The sequence below is a fragment of the Seriola aureovittata genome, chromosome 13 (assembly GCF_021018895.1).
Source record: "Seriola aureovittata isolate HTS-2021-v1 ecotype China chromosome 13, ASM2101889v1, whole genome shotgun sequence".
NCBI classification, from domain to species: Eukaryota; Metazoa; Chordata; class Actinopteri; order Carangiformes; family Carangidae; genus Seriola; species Seriola aureovittata.
The window spans coordinates 4,648,336-4,663,866 of NC_079376.1; the positions used below are offsets into that span (position 1 = coordinate 4,648,336).

At 38.3% G+C, this 15,531-nt stretch overlaps 1 protein-coding gene across 1 annotated transcript; it reads left to right on the top strand.

Annotated features, from left to right (window-relative positions):
* The first annotated feature begins 816 nt into the window (after positions 1-816).
* On the top strand, positions 817-15,304 carry zfyve21 (zinc finger, FYVE domain containing 21). The gene is given in 8 exon segments (XM_056392787.1): positions 817-1,405; positions 4,219-4,269; positions 5,435-5,486; positions 5,489-5,602; positions 7,090-7,165; positions 7,868-7,956; positions 9,897-10,027; positions 10,887-15,304. Coding segments are annotated over 8 exon segments (675 nt in total). The 5' UTR covers positions 817-1,279; the 3' UTR covers positions 10,923-15,304.
* Positions 15,305-15,531: the final 227 nt, after the last annotated feature.

Sequence of the window (15,531 nt, forward strand, 5' to 3'; positions counted from 1 at the left end):
ATTGTTTTGTTTATTATTCTCTGTCCTCAGTGTTCACAGATTCAGTTTCTTGCCTTTTACTTCATTTCTACTGTTGTTGATGGATGATAGTAATAACATTTTAAGAGCAGAACCTGTTCAGCTCTAGCACAATCACCAACTTCACAGGTGAAAGTAATGACCAATTTAACATCAAAACGGTGTTCAGTAGGAAACAGATGGAACTGACCCACCAGAACTGCAACCTGAAGCAAAACGAGACTCTTCATAGATGTGATGCTGTGACCTCAGAGAGGTATGTATTCACCTTACACACTCTTTAGTGTGAACTGAAAATTGACAGTTAAGATTTTTAAGCAGTTGTCAGTATAGTACAGCTCATGTTCATTAGTTTTATTCATAACTTAATTGTCATTGAAAAGATTTTTAATAAATAAACCGTCTGTGATTGAATTGTACTGAGTATGTTTTTTTCATATTCACCATATGCCTCATGATGAATCTAAAGGGACACTTTGGTGAATTAGTGTTTTCATTGTTATTAAAATTGGTAAGTATAAGACAAATTAGAAAAGCACAAACTCTAGTATCTATCTCTAGATCTTGTATTATCACCGTTGAAGGACAGACAAATTTAACATTTCTATCATTTTTGTAGTTGATTAAAGCAACATAGAAATTCTTGTAATTTATTACTAATTCAGGAAAAAGTTTAAAGTGTTGTGTAATCTTTTATACTGTGCATGCTTCTACTGTTAAAATTCATACCAGACATGGAGCATGTCTGGTATGAAAAACCATCGACAAAACAAAGCTTCATAAAAAAAACAACTTTATTTCACATTAAACCTGCATTAATTTCAACAATTTACACCTCTGGAAGATGTACAAAAGGTGAGGTGTGGTGGATGTGCACACGACCACTCATGATTTTTTAAAATGCTCTTTTCCTCATAAACCTATCGATTTCTCTCTCTCTAAGCGCCTTTTATCTATTTTTGAAAAATTAAAAATTAGTCTGGAATTGTACAGTTGTGATAAACTGTTAAATTTACAATGAGTTGATGTGGGAACATTTACATTATTAGCAGAAATAATAAAACATTATTTTTCTCCCTCTTTTCCCGACAGCAGTGTCGTTTCCCGGGTGGGGTTGTAAAAACCAAAACACTCCACCTTATCCAGCGCACCACGTGATCTGAAATCTGTGCTCTGATTCGTCGACCGCCCTGTCAATCACTCCGAAGGGGCTCTTCAGACAGGAGTTTGTGGTCGGAGCAGAAACAGCCGTCAAAGCAAAATGTCCTCAGTGCCTGATGGAAAGAAGCTGGTCCGGAGTCCCAGCGGCCTCCGCATGGTCCCGGAAAACGGCGCCTTCAACAGCCCCTTCTCCCTCGACGAGCCGCAGTGGGTCCCGGATAAAGAGGTGAGGCGGACGGGTTTATTTTTTTGACAGCGAGAAGCTATCCGAGCTGTACGGAGACCAGCGACAAGTTAGCTAAAATACTAAATGTAGCGTTTCCGTTCCGTATTTTCAAAATGAAATATATCTTTTGTATAAGTTGTGAAAGTGCAGCGTTGCTAATACATGACATCTTGACAGACATGTTGAAATAGCGTTTTAGTGTCAATAACAGTCCAAAACCCAAAGATATTCAGTTTATTATTATAGAAAAATGAGAAAGTCATCAATAGAAACTCTTGACTTAATGAATAAACATTATTTAAACAAGTATTTAGTCTTATCTTCTGTCAATTGACTCATTGATGAAATTACTTATTGTTTAATTTCGTATGTAAAGTTTAAACAGTATCGTTAACATCGAGACTATACTGTCGCCAGTTGGAATACTTTTATTTTTGCGGTAAACTCTCTTAACATCCGGTACATCCGTGCTAACTGTGGTGGTTTTGACGCAGCTCTGGACACTGCACTTGGCCCCCGGACTGGGCGTTGCAGGCAGGAACGGTCAGCCTGGCAGCTAACGGAGTCAGTTATTTAACCAGCTAGTTAACACGTAAAACTAGTTGTCAGACGCAGTCGTGATGTTTACCTTAGTCAGAGATCATTCACGTCACAAAGCAGCTGTTGTTTTGTGTGTTAGCTGACAGCTACGTGCACGGTTAGCCTGTCACGTTCAGCTAGCTGGAGGAGCTGTTATGCTAGCTCCTCATATAATTGCATGGAAAGCAGCTTTCCGTGTGAGTGAGTGGTGGTCAGTTATTATATGTCAGAGCTATTAAACTGCAGTTAGACAAACACCAATTGTCTCCTCAAGTGTATATAACTGTGGCTGTCCCCAGAGGCACTTTGACCAGACTGGCAGTGAACTACAGCCAGAAAAGTTAATCATTTATCATCTGCTGGTGTTTGTGTCAAGGATGAATCTGCAAATAGATTATAAGAGGAACATCCGTGATTATTTGGGGAGAGGTGTCTGCAAGGTTTGAGAAGTATTAAAGAAGCATTGAATCCAGTTTCCTCCAAAAAGAATGTAAACAATCTGTAATATACTGATTTATTAATGGTTAATAAATCATCACACGGTAATTTTTTATAGATGAATTCTAAGCCATTAATAAAGTTGTCCTTTTATCCATTTAATTCATGAGGAAGACCTCTCCAGTGGAGTCTTTGACTCCTGCTGGAAAACAGCTGCAGCACATCTGGACCAAAATCAATTTATAAACTGCTTATCAATATTTACAACTGCAGACTTGATAGATTGTAGAACCCATGATTTATTAACATTTAAAATTACAGGTCCCTGACGAACTTTTGCTGATGGCTCAGAAATTGAGAAACCAAAGACCGTTTATTGTGTCATACTAACATTTCCAACGAAAAACCTGATGCCTTATTAGAAAGACAGAAACTTATTAATGGTTTGTTAATATTTATCACTGCATAGTTACTACATAGAAACGCACAGACCGTGTTATTGCGAAAACATTTTGTTTAAACACTGATGCTTGAGAGTCTTCATTAAACCAACTTACTGTTTTACTGTGTCGTTCCACGACCTGGCAACCCATAAGTTGTTCTTCTGATCTATAAAATATCTATAAAGCATCGTCTCTTACCTCCCGTTGACTGTAATGTTAGTTGTAAAATGTTTCTGTAAGGGGTCTCGGGCTATCGGGAGACATTAAACACCTCTAAACTAATAGTGGGATTGTTGTGACAGTCGATTAAAACTGTTCTGTCCTGTTATTGTGAAGTTTCAGTCGGTACCATCAGACCTGTAGCAAACACTGTCACTACTGTAAACTATGGCAGCTAGGAAATGTATCTGAGTGCTGCTCAGGTTCACATTAATTTAAGTAATTAAATAATCAGGAATTATTGTTATACAGATCCTATTGATTCTAGTTATAGATAATGAAAGTTTAGTATTGGTGTGGTGGCATCAGAAATCAGAAATTCCATCTGCCCTCTTTTTTATTTCTTTTTTTTTTTTTAAGACATGATCTGAAATGAGTTTATTGCAACCTCAGCTATTTCGATAATAAGTGATTTCAGTTCCTTAAACGTGAGGATTTGTTGCTCCTTTATGTCGTGTGTGATCATAAGCTGAATGTCTGACGTTTACATGCAAAACAATTAATGGAATAATCAAGAAAATCATCTGTAGTCCTAATATTTTCCTTGTGTCATGCAAACAGAGCAGAGTGATGTGAACATCAACCCTCTTTATTTAAAAAGGAAGATAGTGACAAATCATTTTTTTTGTTTTGCCGCAGTTGGAATATTTTATCTAAAATATACAATATAAAAGACTCTTTTAGGATTCTGGTATGTGCTTTTACTGAACCTCGAGTCACCTAAGCTTTGTGACTCGATTGTATTGATAATACTCAAGAGGCACAAGCACTTTCTCACACTTATCTAAGTAATGGAGGAAAATTTGATTCTACTCCTTCTTAACTGTATTTCCGGTTGTGTTTAAGCAATTTGATTGTGAAACTATTTGTCACATAATCTTTTAATGTCTCCATCCACCATCATTACGCAGCAGCTTTATTATTGTAGCTAATGTGTTTTCATGTACAACATTAAAACCAACCTCATGATGGTAAAAGTTTATTGTGGTTTAACGGCTGAGTAAAAACTAAAACGACATGTAATGGGAAAGATTGTTCAGAACATTCGTCCAGCTGCTGTGGAACTTGAATCCGCCCAGCTCAGCATGTTGTGTAACTTCCTGTTTTTTCCCTTTCTCTCTCCCCGTCTTCCAGTGTCCGAGATGCATGCAGTGTGACACCAAGTTCGACTTCATCAGAAGAAAGGTCTGTTTTGTTTTGCAACACGACTGTGACAAGTCACAGCTTCACGTATCAGATGCTGAAAAAAAAAAAAGAGAGAGACGAGCGACAAACACACAAGTACAAAATATTTTCCTGAAGAATTCAAGGCTGTTATTTTCTTTCCCCGCTCTTGGTTTCTGTTCATTTATTTTGGCAGGAAAACACACTCAGGGCTCTGTGGTGGCATTTTTCTACTGACATAATAACAGTGTGGATCTGTGCGTCTGCCCAGTTGTGTCTTTGCAGATTCACCTCAAAATACTGTGTGTTTGTTTATAGTAAAACCAGCTCAGAAAACCTTTCATTTTACTGTGTGATCCAGCTGTGTGGAACAAAAACAAGAAATCTAAGTGAATCATTGCATTCCCACACTAAGAGCTGAAGTCACTTTTTGAATTGCATAGTTCATGTCTTTTATATTACTCACTTCTGAGTTGTCTTGAGGTTTTAATAAATACATTTTGTGTTTTTCCACATTTAATCCATCCATCCAAATCCATTCATAATGTGTCTTATGATTTTCATAATTTCTGACAAAGAGCTCAGTGTTTAATTTTCTGTGCCTTTTAAAAAAAAGTGCAGTCCTCAAGATTTTTCTAGTGACCTTAAACACCAGACGACCTCAGTATATCTGCAACTTATTGTCAAACTGAAACAAATATTAAACTTCACAACTCATCATTAAAATGTCTTTCTGTCTTCCTGGAGCTGTTTCAAAACCAACTACAGTTTATTTAAATATTTTTTTTCTGCAGTGAGCAGGTTCCCCCTTTTCCTTGTGTATTGCCTCGTGGCAGAAAAGTGCACATGGCCACTCGATATCTGCATAGAAATAATAAGGAATGAGGACAAACAGTAGGAAATGTCTCATGTGTCTAATGATGGGACACATTGCAGCTCAGGTGTTTCCTCTGATGAACAACATATTCTTTTTTAAATAGTACATTCAATAGTTTTCACTTTTTTCTTCTAACTTTTAGTTTTGTTATATTTGCTTTGATGTAAACAATATGAACAACAAACTGAAAAATATGCACTTTACTTATTTATATTCAGGAGGCTTGGGCTGATATTTGATCATATCCTTCTGTACTTTTTAAACCAGCAAACTGACAGTAAAACCGGCTGTATGTGTTTTTCGCTGCAGCACCACTGTCGGCGGTGCGGCCGGTGTTTCTGCGATAAATGCTGCAGTAAGAAGTGGCGCTGCCTCGCATGTGTTTCGTGGATCCCGTGCGGCAGTGTGCCGAGTGCAGCCTGGTGTCCCAGAAAGAGATGGAGTTCTACGACAAGCAGCTCAAAGTGCTTCTGGGAGGTGAGAGGTTCCACCTGTTCATTATTTTGCATTGTGCAACACCTTCGGTCAGAGTTTGAAGTAACGTGGTTTTAATACGTTTATAATATGTTTAGGTGGTTATTGTTTCCAGATTTTTACCTCAGATTCTTGAAGTTAGAATAGTCATCAGTGGTTAATGAGCTTCAGTACAGGTGATTTACTGTAAATATATTACCTGTCAGACTCCTGATCTCATCTCTGAACTGAAAAGTTTTGAGGGTTTCCAGCGTTGGTGCTCAGTGACCATTTTTCCGTCCTTCAATAACGACTTTAGATACTATGTTTTAAAACTAATTTGCACAAGAGCTGCAAATAATAATAATAATTTTTGTCGTCAGATAGTCTGCAGGTGATTTTCTAAAATAAAAGATTAATCAAATTGTCAGAAATTGGTTTATTAGAATTTCCCAGTTTAAAATGGCATTTAAGTTCAGTTAACTATCAAATGACAAAAGCATCAGATAAGTTCATTTGAGAAGTTGAAACCAGAAAATTAAATTAATAAATTATCAAAACATTTTCCAATTAATTGTAACGACTGACTGATAAATTGACGAATCATTTCGTCTCTAAAATTCACACAGTTTTATAATTCGTTGACAAAAAAATCTCAGTCCAAGGTTCAAACAGCGAAGTGAGCGACGGGAGTTTAATGGAGGAAATCGATCAGTGAGAATGAAACGCTCACTCCTGTCAGAAAGGCTGATAACAGGGTGTAAATATTAACATTATGAAATCATTTACAGTTTGATGTGGAGTTTGGAGTTTGGTCTCTGATCACAATCAAGTCAAAGTGATGAATATCAGGGGTTTGAGTTGCTGCTCTGCCGTTTGCTGTGTCAGTGTTTGACACACGCACCGTCCCCTGCCGCTCCAAACAGGAAGCAGAAATATGATAAAAATCACCTCTGATATAACCTTTCAGAGTTCACCTCCTCCTGTCCTGGTTAGCCATTGTGTTGTTGTTGAGTGCGGGTCAGTGTGTAGCTATAAATACACAGCAGCAGCTTAATGAAAAATCCATTAGCAGCCTGGAGCTGCGGGGGGGACGGCCGGCTGAGAGGCTGTGATGTAAAGCCTGCAGCGTGTGGAGCCTCATGCTTTAGTGATGATGGAGTTATCAATAGCTGATGAAGAGAAAGAAGTTGACAGAAAAATAGTGTAAAACGATTTAAAACAATCTGCGATCCTTCAAATCCCATCTCAAAACACACCTCTACAAACTTTCCCCATTCTGTTTGACTGCAGCGCCGCAGTTCTATACAATCATATTTATATTAAGCAACTTTATTTATTCTAACTTACTGTCTGTTGCTATTGTATATTTGATTTCTCTTACTGTGTGCTGTAAGGTGTGTTTGAGTGCCTTGTGAGGCACCTATGAATAATGTATTATTGTGATGCTGCTGGCTATTTATTATTGTCAGGAAGAGGTTTGCAGAGTGTGACGTGTTTTCTGTTTCCAGGTGGCACCTTCGTCGTCACTTTGGGAACGTCAGAGAAGTCTGAAACCATGACGTGCCGCCTCTCCAACAACCACAGGTGAGCCTTTTTAAATTCCACAGGTATTACATTAACATTTTCTGTCTTTCTGCATCTGGTGTTCGTGTTTCACTGTGAGTAAAGTTTCAGTTTTATCTGCTGATACCTGCCTGTAAAAAGTGATGCAACCAAACCAGTAAAGTTGAATCTCCTATTGGTTAACTGGGATGAGAGGTAATCGATCAGAGAGCCAATGACATGACGGCAGCTCATTCAAGAAGGAAGATGCTGCAGTGTGAAACAACAAACAGCCCAATATTACTCATAACGAGAAACAACAGTTACATAGAAAACAAAGAGAGTTGGATCGATCTTTGTTTGGCACCTTAAGTTAATCATTTTAAACGTTTAGCGTGATATTTACCTCAGTAGTGGTTAATGTTTAGGAGCGTTTGAAGCACATTCTTTTATCATGTGAACACCGTCCATCTGAAGTGGCCATCAGGATGAAGGATACCAGACATTTACAGAGCCTAAGAGTCATAAAAGTATTAGATTTAAAACAGATCTCATCACTTGTGCTTCAAATATACAAAACTCCAGATCATAAACATGAAACTTTCCTTGTAGACGGTGACGAATCCAGTTAAAATCAAAAACTAATACTGGTTTGATGGCACCAGAAAGATTCACAGTGTAATTATTAGTCAAAGCACTTTGATTGATTGATTTATTTATTAATTTTTCTGACCTGATCATCAGGTATCTGTTCCTGGACGGTGAAAGCCACTTCGAGGTGGAGCTGTCTCGGATGTCCAGCATGCAGATTCTGACAGACGGGACGAGTCCAGGTGAGTCCTGAGTAGAAGTAGAAATAAAAACATAGTATTAATGTGTTCAGATGAAAATGTCAGGTGTTGATGCTTATTATTCTTTCCACTGTATAAATTATAATTCAAGACGTCGTCTATTCCTCTTGTGCTGTAAATGATGCTCTTGTTTTTTTTGTCCTTCAGATGGACTCACTAACCAACTGATGAATTTCTTAATTAAAACTGAAACTTGTTTTTTTCCGAGCTGACACTAACAAACTCTTTCTCCTCCGCTGCTTTGACTCTGGCGGCCCCCGGCTCCTCTTCCTCTGGGCTCAGAGAATGACATTCACACTTACACCAGTCTGCTGGACAGTCACTATATCTCTGAAGGTTAGCTTCGGTTCACTCCCCGCGGCCTCCACTCATTGTTTCCTGTGGGTTCACGTCTGTCTGCATGAAAATGAAACCACTGATGCTTCTCTCTTTTATTTTTTTTTTTTTACACCTCACTGAGTCCCAAAGGCATCTTGGTGGGAAGTGAAACACCACAAATTTCAATAAGTTGCTCCCACATTCACGTATGTGGCCTGACTCTTCTGTTCTGGTCTTTAATGATGCGCCAGAAAAAACTTGCTGCAAAAAGACAAGATGCTAAAAATGCTGTAAACAAAATGAGTGAGTATGTTTGTGAGTGTTACTGAAATGAGCTCAAACCCTCTTAAAGAGGAATTAGAAACTAAAACATGATGCTGGTGCTTTTGGGAAACTCGGTGTTTACAGTCGGTGTGTGCGTGTCTCCTCCTGCGTTCAGCATGTCTGTGTCTCAGAGCAGCGAAAACATTTCATCATAAACCTCCTCATCATGTGGAGTCCTGTCAAAACAACGATGATTTACTGAGTGAATTGTCATCATCCATCTGTGCTTCGTTTGATTTTGAAGGACAGTGTCGCTGTGTTTTTCCGTTCTGTTCTCTCGTTGATTGAAATCTTCCAGTTCAGTTGTGATTGATTTTTTAATCCTCTGCCATCTCTCTGTTATTGCATCTGTGTGTTTGTGCATCGATCACTTTTATGGCTTCGTTATTGATATTGATGAGGCTGAGCAGTTCTGTGCAGCTGAAATTTATATATATATATATAATATATATATATATATATATATATATATATAAATGGATATTTAAACATTAGTTTTGGTTTATTATTTTGTTTACTAAAAATGTAACTGTACTGTACCCTTCCCCTTTTTCTTTATCATTTAAGCTCATCTTTGTTCTTTCATTCAATAACCTGCAGCTGTTTTTAATGAGCTGAAGAAGTTTTGTCTATTCACTGATCTTAATGTTAGTGCTGGATAATAACAAACTTAATCTGTTCAGTGTTTATAGTCAAACCTCTTAAATCTCGTTAGTAACAGTCTTTAACTTGTCAAGATCACTTTCTTCAAAATGTCCTCCAGTCTGAGCTGATTACTTAAATTTTTCTTGCAGACAAAAGAGGCACAGAATGAATTAGGGCTGCTACAAACGATTATTTTCATCATTGATTAATCTGCCAATTATTTTCTTAATGATCTATTATTTTTAATCTATTATTAATAATATCTTATTAATCTATTAAATGGCAGAAAACTGTGAAAATCATCACTTTTCAGTTTCTCAGCGTCCAAGGTGACGTCTTCAAAGTGTCTCGTTTTGTCCAAACTTTAAACCAAAGTCCAAAAATGTTCAGTTTAATAATATATAACAGATATATACTTCAGCTATTAATTGATTACCAAACATTTGTTCTAATTGATTAATTGTTACACCAAAGTAATTAATCGTTGCATATCTAGAATTAATATTATTTGAAAAACAGACTCATACAGTTTAATGTTGGTCTTTAGTCTCTTTTCAGTTCATGTTTTAAGGTGTGTGTGCGTGTGTGTGTGTGTGTGTGTGTGTGTGTGTGTGTGTGTGTGTGTGTGTGTGCAGGAGGGACGTCACGGGCCAGTGGCATGCTGCTCCATTACAAGCCAATGGGCTCTCAGGACGCCCAGCAGCTCCGCATGGAGGCAGCGGACGACAAGAAGGTGGCGTCGTTGTGGTTGGCTGCAATGCACAAGGTAACGATAAAACGAGACAGAAAAGCTCCCACTGCTGGCACTTAAAGGACGGTTGCAGTGGTGACACATTTGTCCAACACGAACACAACTTCTCTCATCCTGTTGCAAACAAAGAAGTTCGTCTCCTGCTCCAGACTCTGCAGATAAAATCAGCTCCAGTAAAGTTTCCCTCCTGAAACGCAGCTCAGGTTTCTTGTAATCAGAAGAGCATTTTTCTAAATCATCACAAAAAATGAACATAGTCTTCAGTCCCATGCTCAACAATTGGCAAAGTTCATTTTTAAGTTGAAATAAAAAACAGTGCATGAACATTTGAGAGAAGGATTTTTTTAACGTGTTTGCAGCAGAGGTCGTATTCACATCTTTTCACCTGTATATTTGCATGAAGCTCAGTGTGTAAAAAAAGGACACACAAAGGACGGTGCAGCTCAGGCTGATAGAAATACTGCGGAGCCAAGTCTGCAACGTTGCCTTTCCTCTAGCGCCCCCGTCAGGCCAGAGATGACATTTTTTCCTCATGTGGAATAAGGATCTAAAATTGAAAAGTTGTTTTTGCATTTTTAATTTTCTGTTTTTCATCCAGCAGTTTTGTTTAATGGCGTTTAGTGACCTGCTGTGAGTGCTGGTCTTAAAATGCACAAAAACATGAAACTAAAACGCAGTAAAAACACAATAAGACATTAAAAGTGTCGGTACTAAAGGTGTGGGATAAAGACAGCAACAATTAATACAAGATAAGAAAGCTAAAGTGCTAATCTCTGTGGAGAAGCCACCGGTTTCTTATAATGTATTGGAATTATGGGCAATTATTGTGCATGGGATAATTCAAATGTTTTTCTTATGTCTGTCTTCCCCTCAGGCGGCCAAACTTCTGTACGAAGCTCGGGACCAGTGACGTGCAGAACCTCCAGGCAGCACACACCCAAGTGTTTTGTACCCGTCTCACCGGGGTTTGGTATCTTTTTGGATTTTATTAACGCCAGTTCTGATTCTGCTTATCCGTCTGATTCCTCATCGGGTCTTGATACCAGTTCTTATCATGGTAATTTTTTGCAAGAAAGAAAAGTTTATAGAAAACAAACACTTTATTACCTCTATAACCAGTACTTTGTACTTCATGTTTACCACACGTGGGCTGATTGTTCTTCCTTTTTGCATTTTGCTCTTTGATTTGAACATGAATCAGGGCATGCAGCATTAATGTTTATATATATAAAGGTGTAACAGACTGAGCAGTGAGGCAGCAGGAGAAGAAGCTTTCCAACACTAGTTAGTATCTTCTGACTTTTGGAGGCTTCTGCGTCTGATTCCTGCTCTTTTACTTTCTCAGATTTGAGAACTGGACATTTTGTTCGCCACGTGATCCTGTGATACTTACAGTTCGTTTTTATAACATCCATGAAATGTGACATTACACCTTTCATAAAACCATTTTTTCATAACTTCACAGATGCCACAGTTGTTTTAATGACGACACGATAATTTTATATGCTGCTGTTCCTTTTTTTTTTTTTTTTTTTTCTGTCAACGAGGATTTTATTTCCTGGTAGAAGTGATGAGACACTTTATGGATCCCTGTGGGATCTTCGCTGACCCTGCTTCCGTAGAGGTCGGCCAAACAGCACCAAGTAGGGACGGAGCGTCTCGCTCAAGGGACCTTCAGCAGAACCCAGATCTTCCACATAAAGCAAAGGCCGCAGGTTAAAGGACAAATCCGCCTTAAAACCCTTTAAAGCAGATAGAAAAGCAGCTGTGTGGGATGGACTTTGCATTTCAGGGACTTTGTTCGGTTTAGCTTTTGGTAATCTGGAGAACACAGTGCAGCATTTAGGAACTAAAGAGCCAGATATTTCCCTCAGCAGGTGGTGGAGACCAAAAACAGAGCTAAAAGAGAGGGAACACTGGGCCCCCCTCCACATGAATGATCAGGTTCTTCTGTAACTGCTGAATGTGGAGATTAGCAACTGTTTGCTCTCAAGCTCAACATGTAAACTTAAAGGTCAAATGCCAGTGTTGTGTTTACGACTTGGCCAAATGTTGTTGTCGCAGGTTTGAATCAACGACTTGAGTCAACTGCCGAATAAATCTAGACATTTATACACATGCACAGGTGAATTTAAATAGACCTGGCAGTTGTGACACAGCTGGGTTGGATGCAAATTGGCTGTTGAATATTAAAATTAAATGTCAGGTTTTAATGCCAGTTATTTAAAATCAAGGGCAAAGACTTTTCTCTCGGTGTTTCATTTTATTTTCAACATTCATACAGTGGAATAATCATCCGAGCAAAGAGGCAGAGGCCTTTTGTACACTCACAGGCACATGAAATAAACCAGATTGTAACAGCAAATTGAGCAGGCAGTGAGGGGCATTCTGGGAAATGTAGGACAGGTAGAAGAGGCAGCTTGAGAGAATAATCCCCTGAAATGCAAAGAACATCACAGATTCATCCACAGTTTATATAAAAGTGACATCACCTGGTTGGTTTTTCCTTTAACAGTTGAGTTTGAGATTTAAGGTTCAGGTGACACGTTAATGTTTTCCTCTCTGTGGGTTGTGTCAGTAACTCTTCCCTCTGCTACGAGTATTTACAGATTTAAATCTTTGGGCGTCTGCGTCTGAGGAGACTTCAGACTATTCACTGATTCTTGTGAAGCATAAACACAGACACATAATAAATGCTTTAAATGTAGTTTCATGTATTCAAGTTTTGTATGAGCTATTTTGTTTAATATTCCTACTTTAACACGAGGTGTGTGTAAACGTACTTACATCATTTTTAAAGCTGAAGTATGACTATAGTTTTTGTAACTCTTGTATACAGTTTGTTTCCTTATGTCCTTACTCTGAGGCCTAAACAGAGTCTGTGTTTCCTCTCTGTGTTTTATTGTCATTGTGCAGAGACACAACCAGGAAGTCAACTCGCCGCCTTCCATCAACCAAACGCCGTTCACCTCTGGTTGAGTTGGTGGGTTTGTCAGTTTGGCAGGTTGTTAGTCGTGGACCTATCGTAAACAGAAACCTAGTTTAGACAGAGGTGGTGAGTGAGTTGACTAAATTTTAGTGTGAGACGAAATGAATCATCGCTGCAGCCAAATATATTAATATATGCTCCAATTGTTGAGAAGATTTCTGAAAGTCAGCCCCAGTCTGCGCCTCTTATTTATTATCATTTTCATTTTGCGTCACATTAAAAGAATTCAACTTGTCAAACAGGGAGTGACTTTTATTAATCAGTTAGTCGAGGCGTCTAGAAAACAAGATGCATGTTCTACCTTTTTGACTTATTTATTAAAGCAGCTCAAGTTTTCTTGGTGGTGCTGTAAACAAACACACCAGTTGTTCTGAGTTAAATGCCACGGAAACCACACGTGTCACTAAATCAACCCTTTCTGCTGTTTTATAATGTTTCCTGAATCCTCAACAACTCTTTTATCTGCTGCACGTTGATAAAGATTTTTTACTTCTTTTAAGTAGATGAAAATGACATTTCCTTCCCCAAAAGTTTTTGTTAATGTACAAGTTGAGTATGAACATTTTTTTTTTTTTTAGTAACATCTTAATATGGAGTTTGAATCTTTTTTTTTAAATATTTTTTTCATCCAGATGTTTAGTAGCTGTAACTTCTTGGGTTTTCAAAGATTTCTGGGTATAGATATTTTTCACAAAAACAAATGGCGAACTCAATGAGTGAAATTTAACTGTTATACATGAGGTGCAGACTGGGGCCGTCTGAAAGTCAAACTTCTTTTTAGTTGATATTTAAAGTTTTCCTAACCCCGAGTTTCTCCTGATGCGAGTGTTTGATGCCATGTCAGCACTGTGACATTACTCCTACAGATCCACCCACAAAGCCCCAGTTTTCCTTTAATTTCCCCTTAAATTTTGAAAGAAGGAAAGAAAGCGAGAACATTTTGAGGCACTGTTTGATCCTATAACAAAGTCAAGATGTGTATTTTTGACATTTTCATAATTGAAAATCCATTTCAGCCTAAACATGAAGTGAATTTGTACATTTAAGCTTTAATTTAAGATGATGCAAGATTGTAAACTAAGCTTATGTGTTGTGTTGTGACACAAAACTCTTGACTGTGCTTACTAGCTTTTTCAGGAGCTTTCAGCCATATCTCACAGTCTTCCTCAGCAGGTGGTGTACGCTCAGTTGTCACCTCGTCACTAACCACCTTTATAACAGGTCATCATACTTTATTTGAAGTATCCCGTATGTGATGAATACTAGTCAAACTATGCTGAGATGCAGTTGAAATCTCTGGAAAAAAAGATAGTAAGTGGACCTTGAGTTAGGATTTTTTTTTAAAAAACAAACACTTGCGTTTAATTCACAACCATGCGTGACCTTAAATCTGAGTAAACACGTGCGTTGTAAATGTACAGTTGCACTTCAGTTGCTAACGCCACGCGCTACATTTAGCTGAGATCACCAGGTGTCACTGACGTCACACTAATTATCATCGTTTTTAAATCTGGCTGGCTTGGTTTTTAAAGGAGCACAGGGCGGGATGAGCGTGTGTTTGGCCTTTTTGTCGTCACGCCCCGGTGTAAACAACGTTCACCTCCTCACCTCCACTTTGTAACATAAAGTTTATTTTTATACGCTGCTCAACCTAAGAACTGAAATCACTAGTTGTCGTTTGGTTTGAGGCTTTCACAACAGAGACGCAGGAGGAGGTTGTAAAAGATTTGTCTGTGTGGTCGACTCGATGTGTTACACTCACCAAGTTATCCAGTAATGTACTTTTTCTTTTTCTTTTCAACCCCATTATCCATTATAACGCTCTTCCCCTCATACGTGTGTTTGTGGTGAAGGTAGATGTGAGGGCTGCACAGATACTAAGATCTGATTCATTATCCCAGTAGGTTAAATCTAAAAAAAAATCCAAATCAGACATATGATGTTGGCAGTTGTGTTCATTTAAAATATCATCACAATAACACGCTGCCATAACGCTTATATAATAATAATCCTTCCAAGTTTTCGTCAAAGAAACGCAACAAAAACCAGGAAATAGTTAATGTGATCATGTGACCTGCTGTGCAGCCCCTTTTTACACTATCTTCACTTCAAGGTTTTTGTTGTAAGTTTGCACTACATGTAAAATCACCCCAAGTCATTACTCAGCCAGTGTTTGTACCTGCACTTTATAGCCATCCTGATGACTGTCCTTTATATCCCACTGCTTCGTTTATTACGCTGAAAATGCTGAACCTACACCCTCTGTTGGATTATTCTGTTGAGAATAAAATCAAGTGTTTATACGTTTTTGTGATGTCGTTTGTGTCATTTGGAGGAGGAAGCGTGCACCATCAAACCATCTCTGACATAAACACACACACATATATATATATATGTGTGTGTGTGTGTGTGTGTGTGTGTGTGTGTGTGTGTGTGTGTGTGGGGGAGAGTGGAGTGAGTGTGTGTGTGTGTGGGAGAGTGGAGTGAGTGTGTGTGTGTGTGTGGGAGAGTGGAGTGAGTGTGTGTGTGT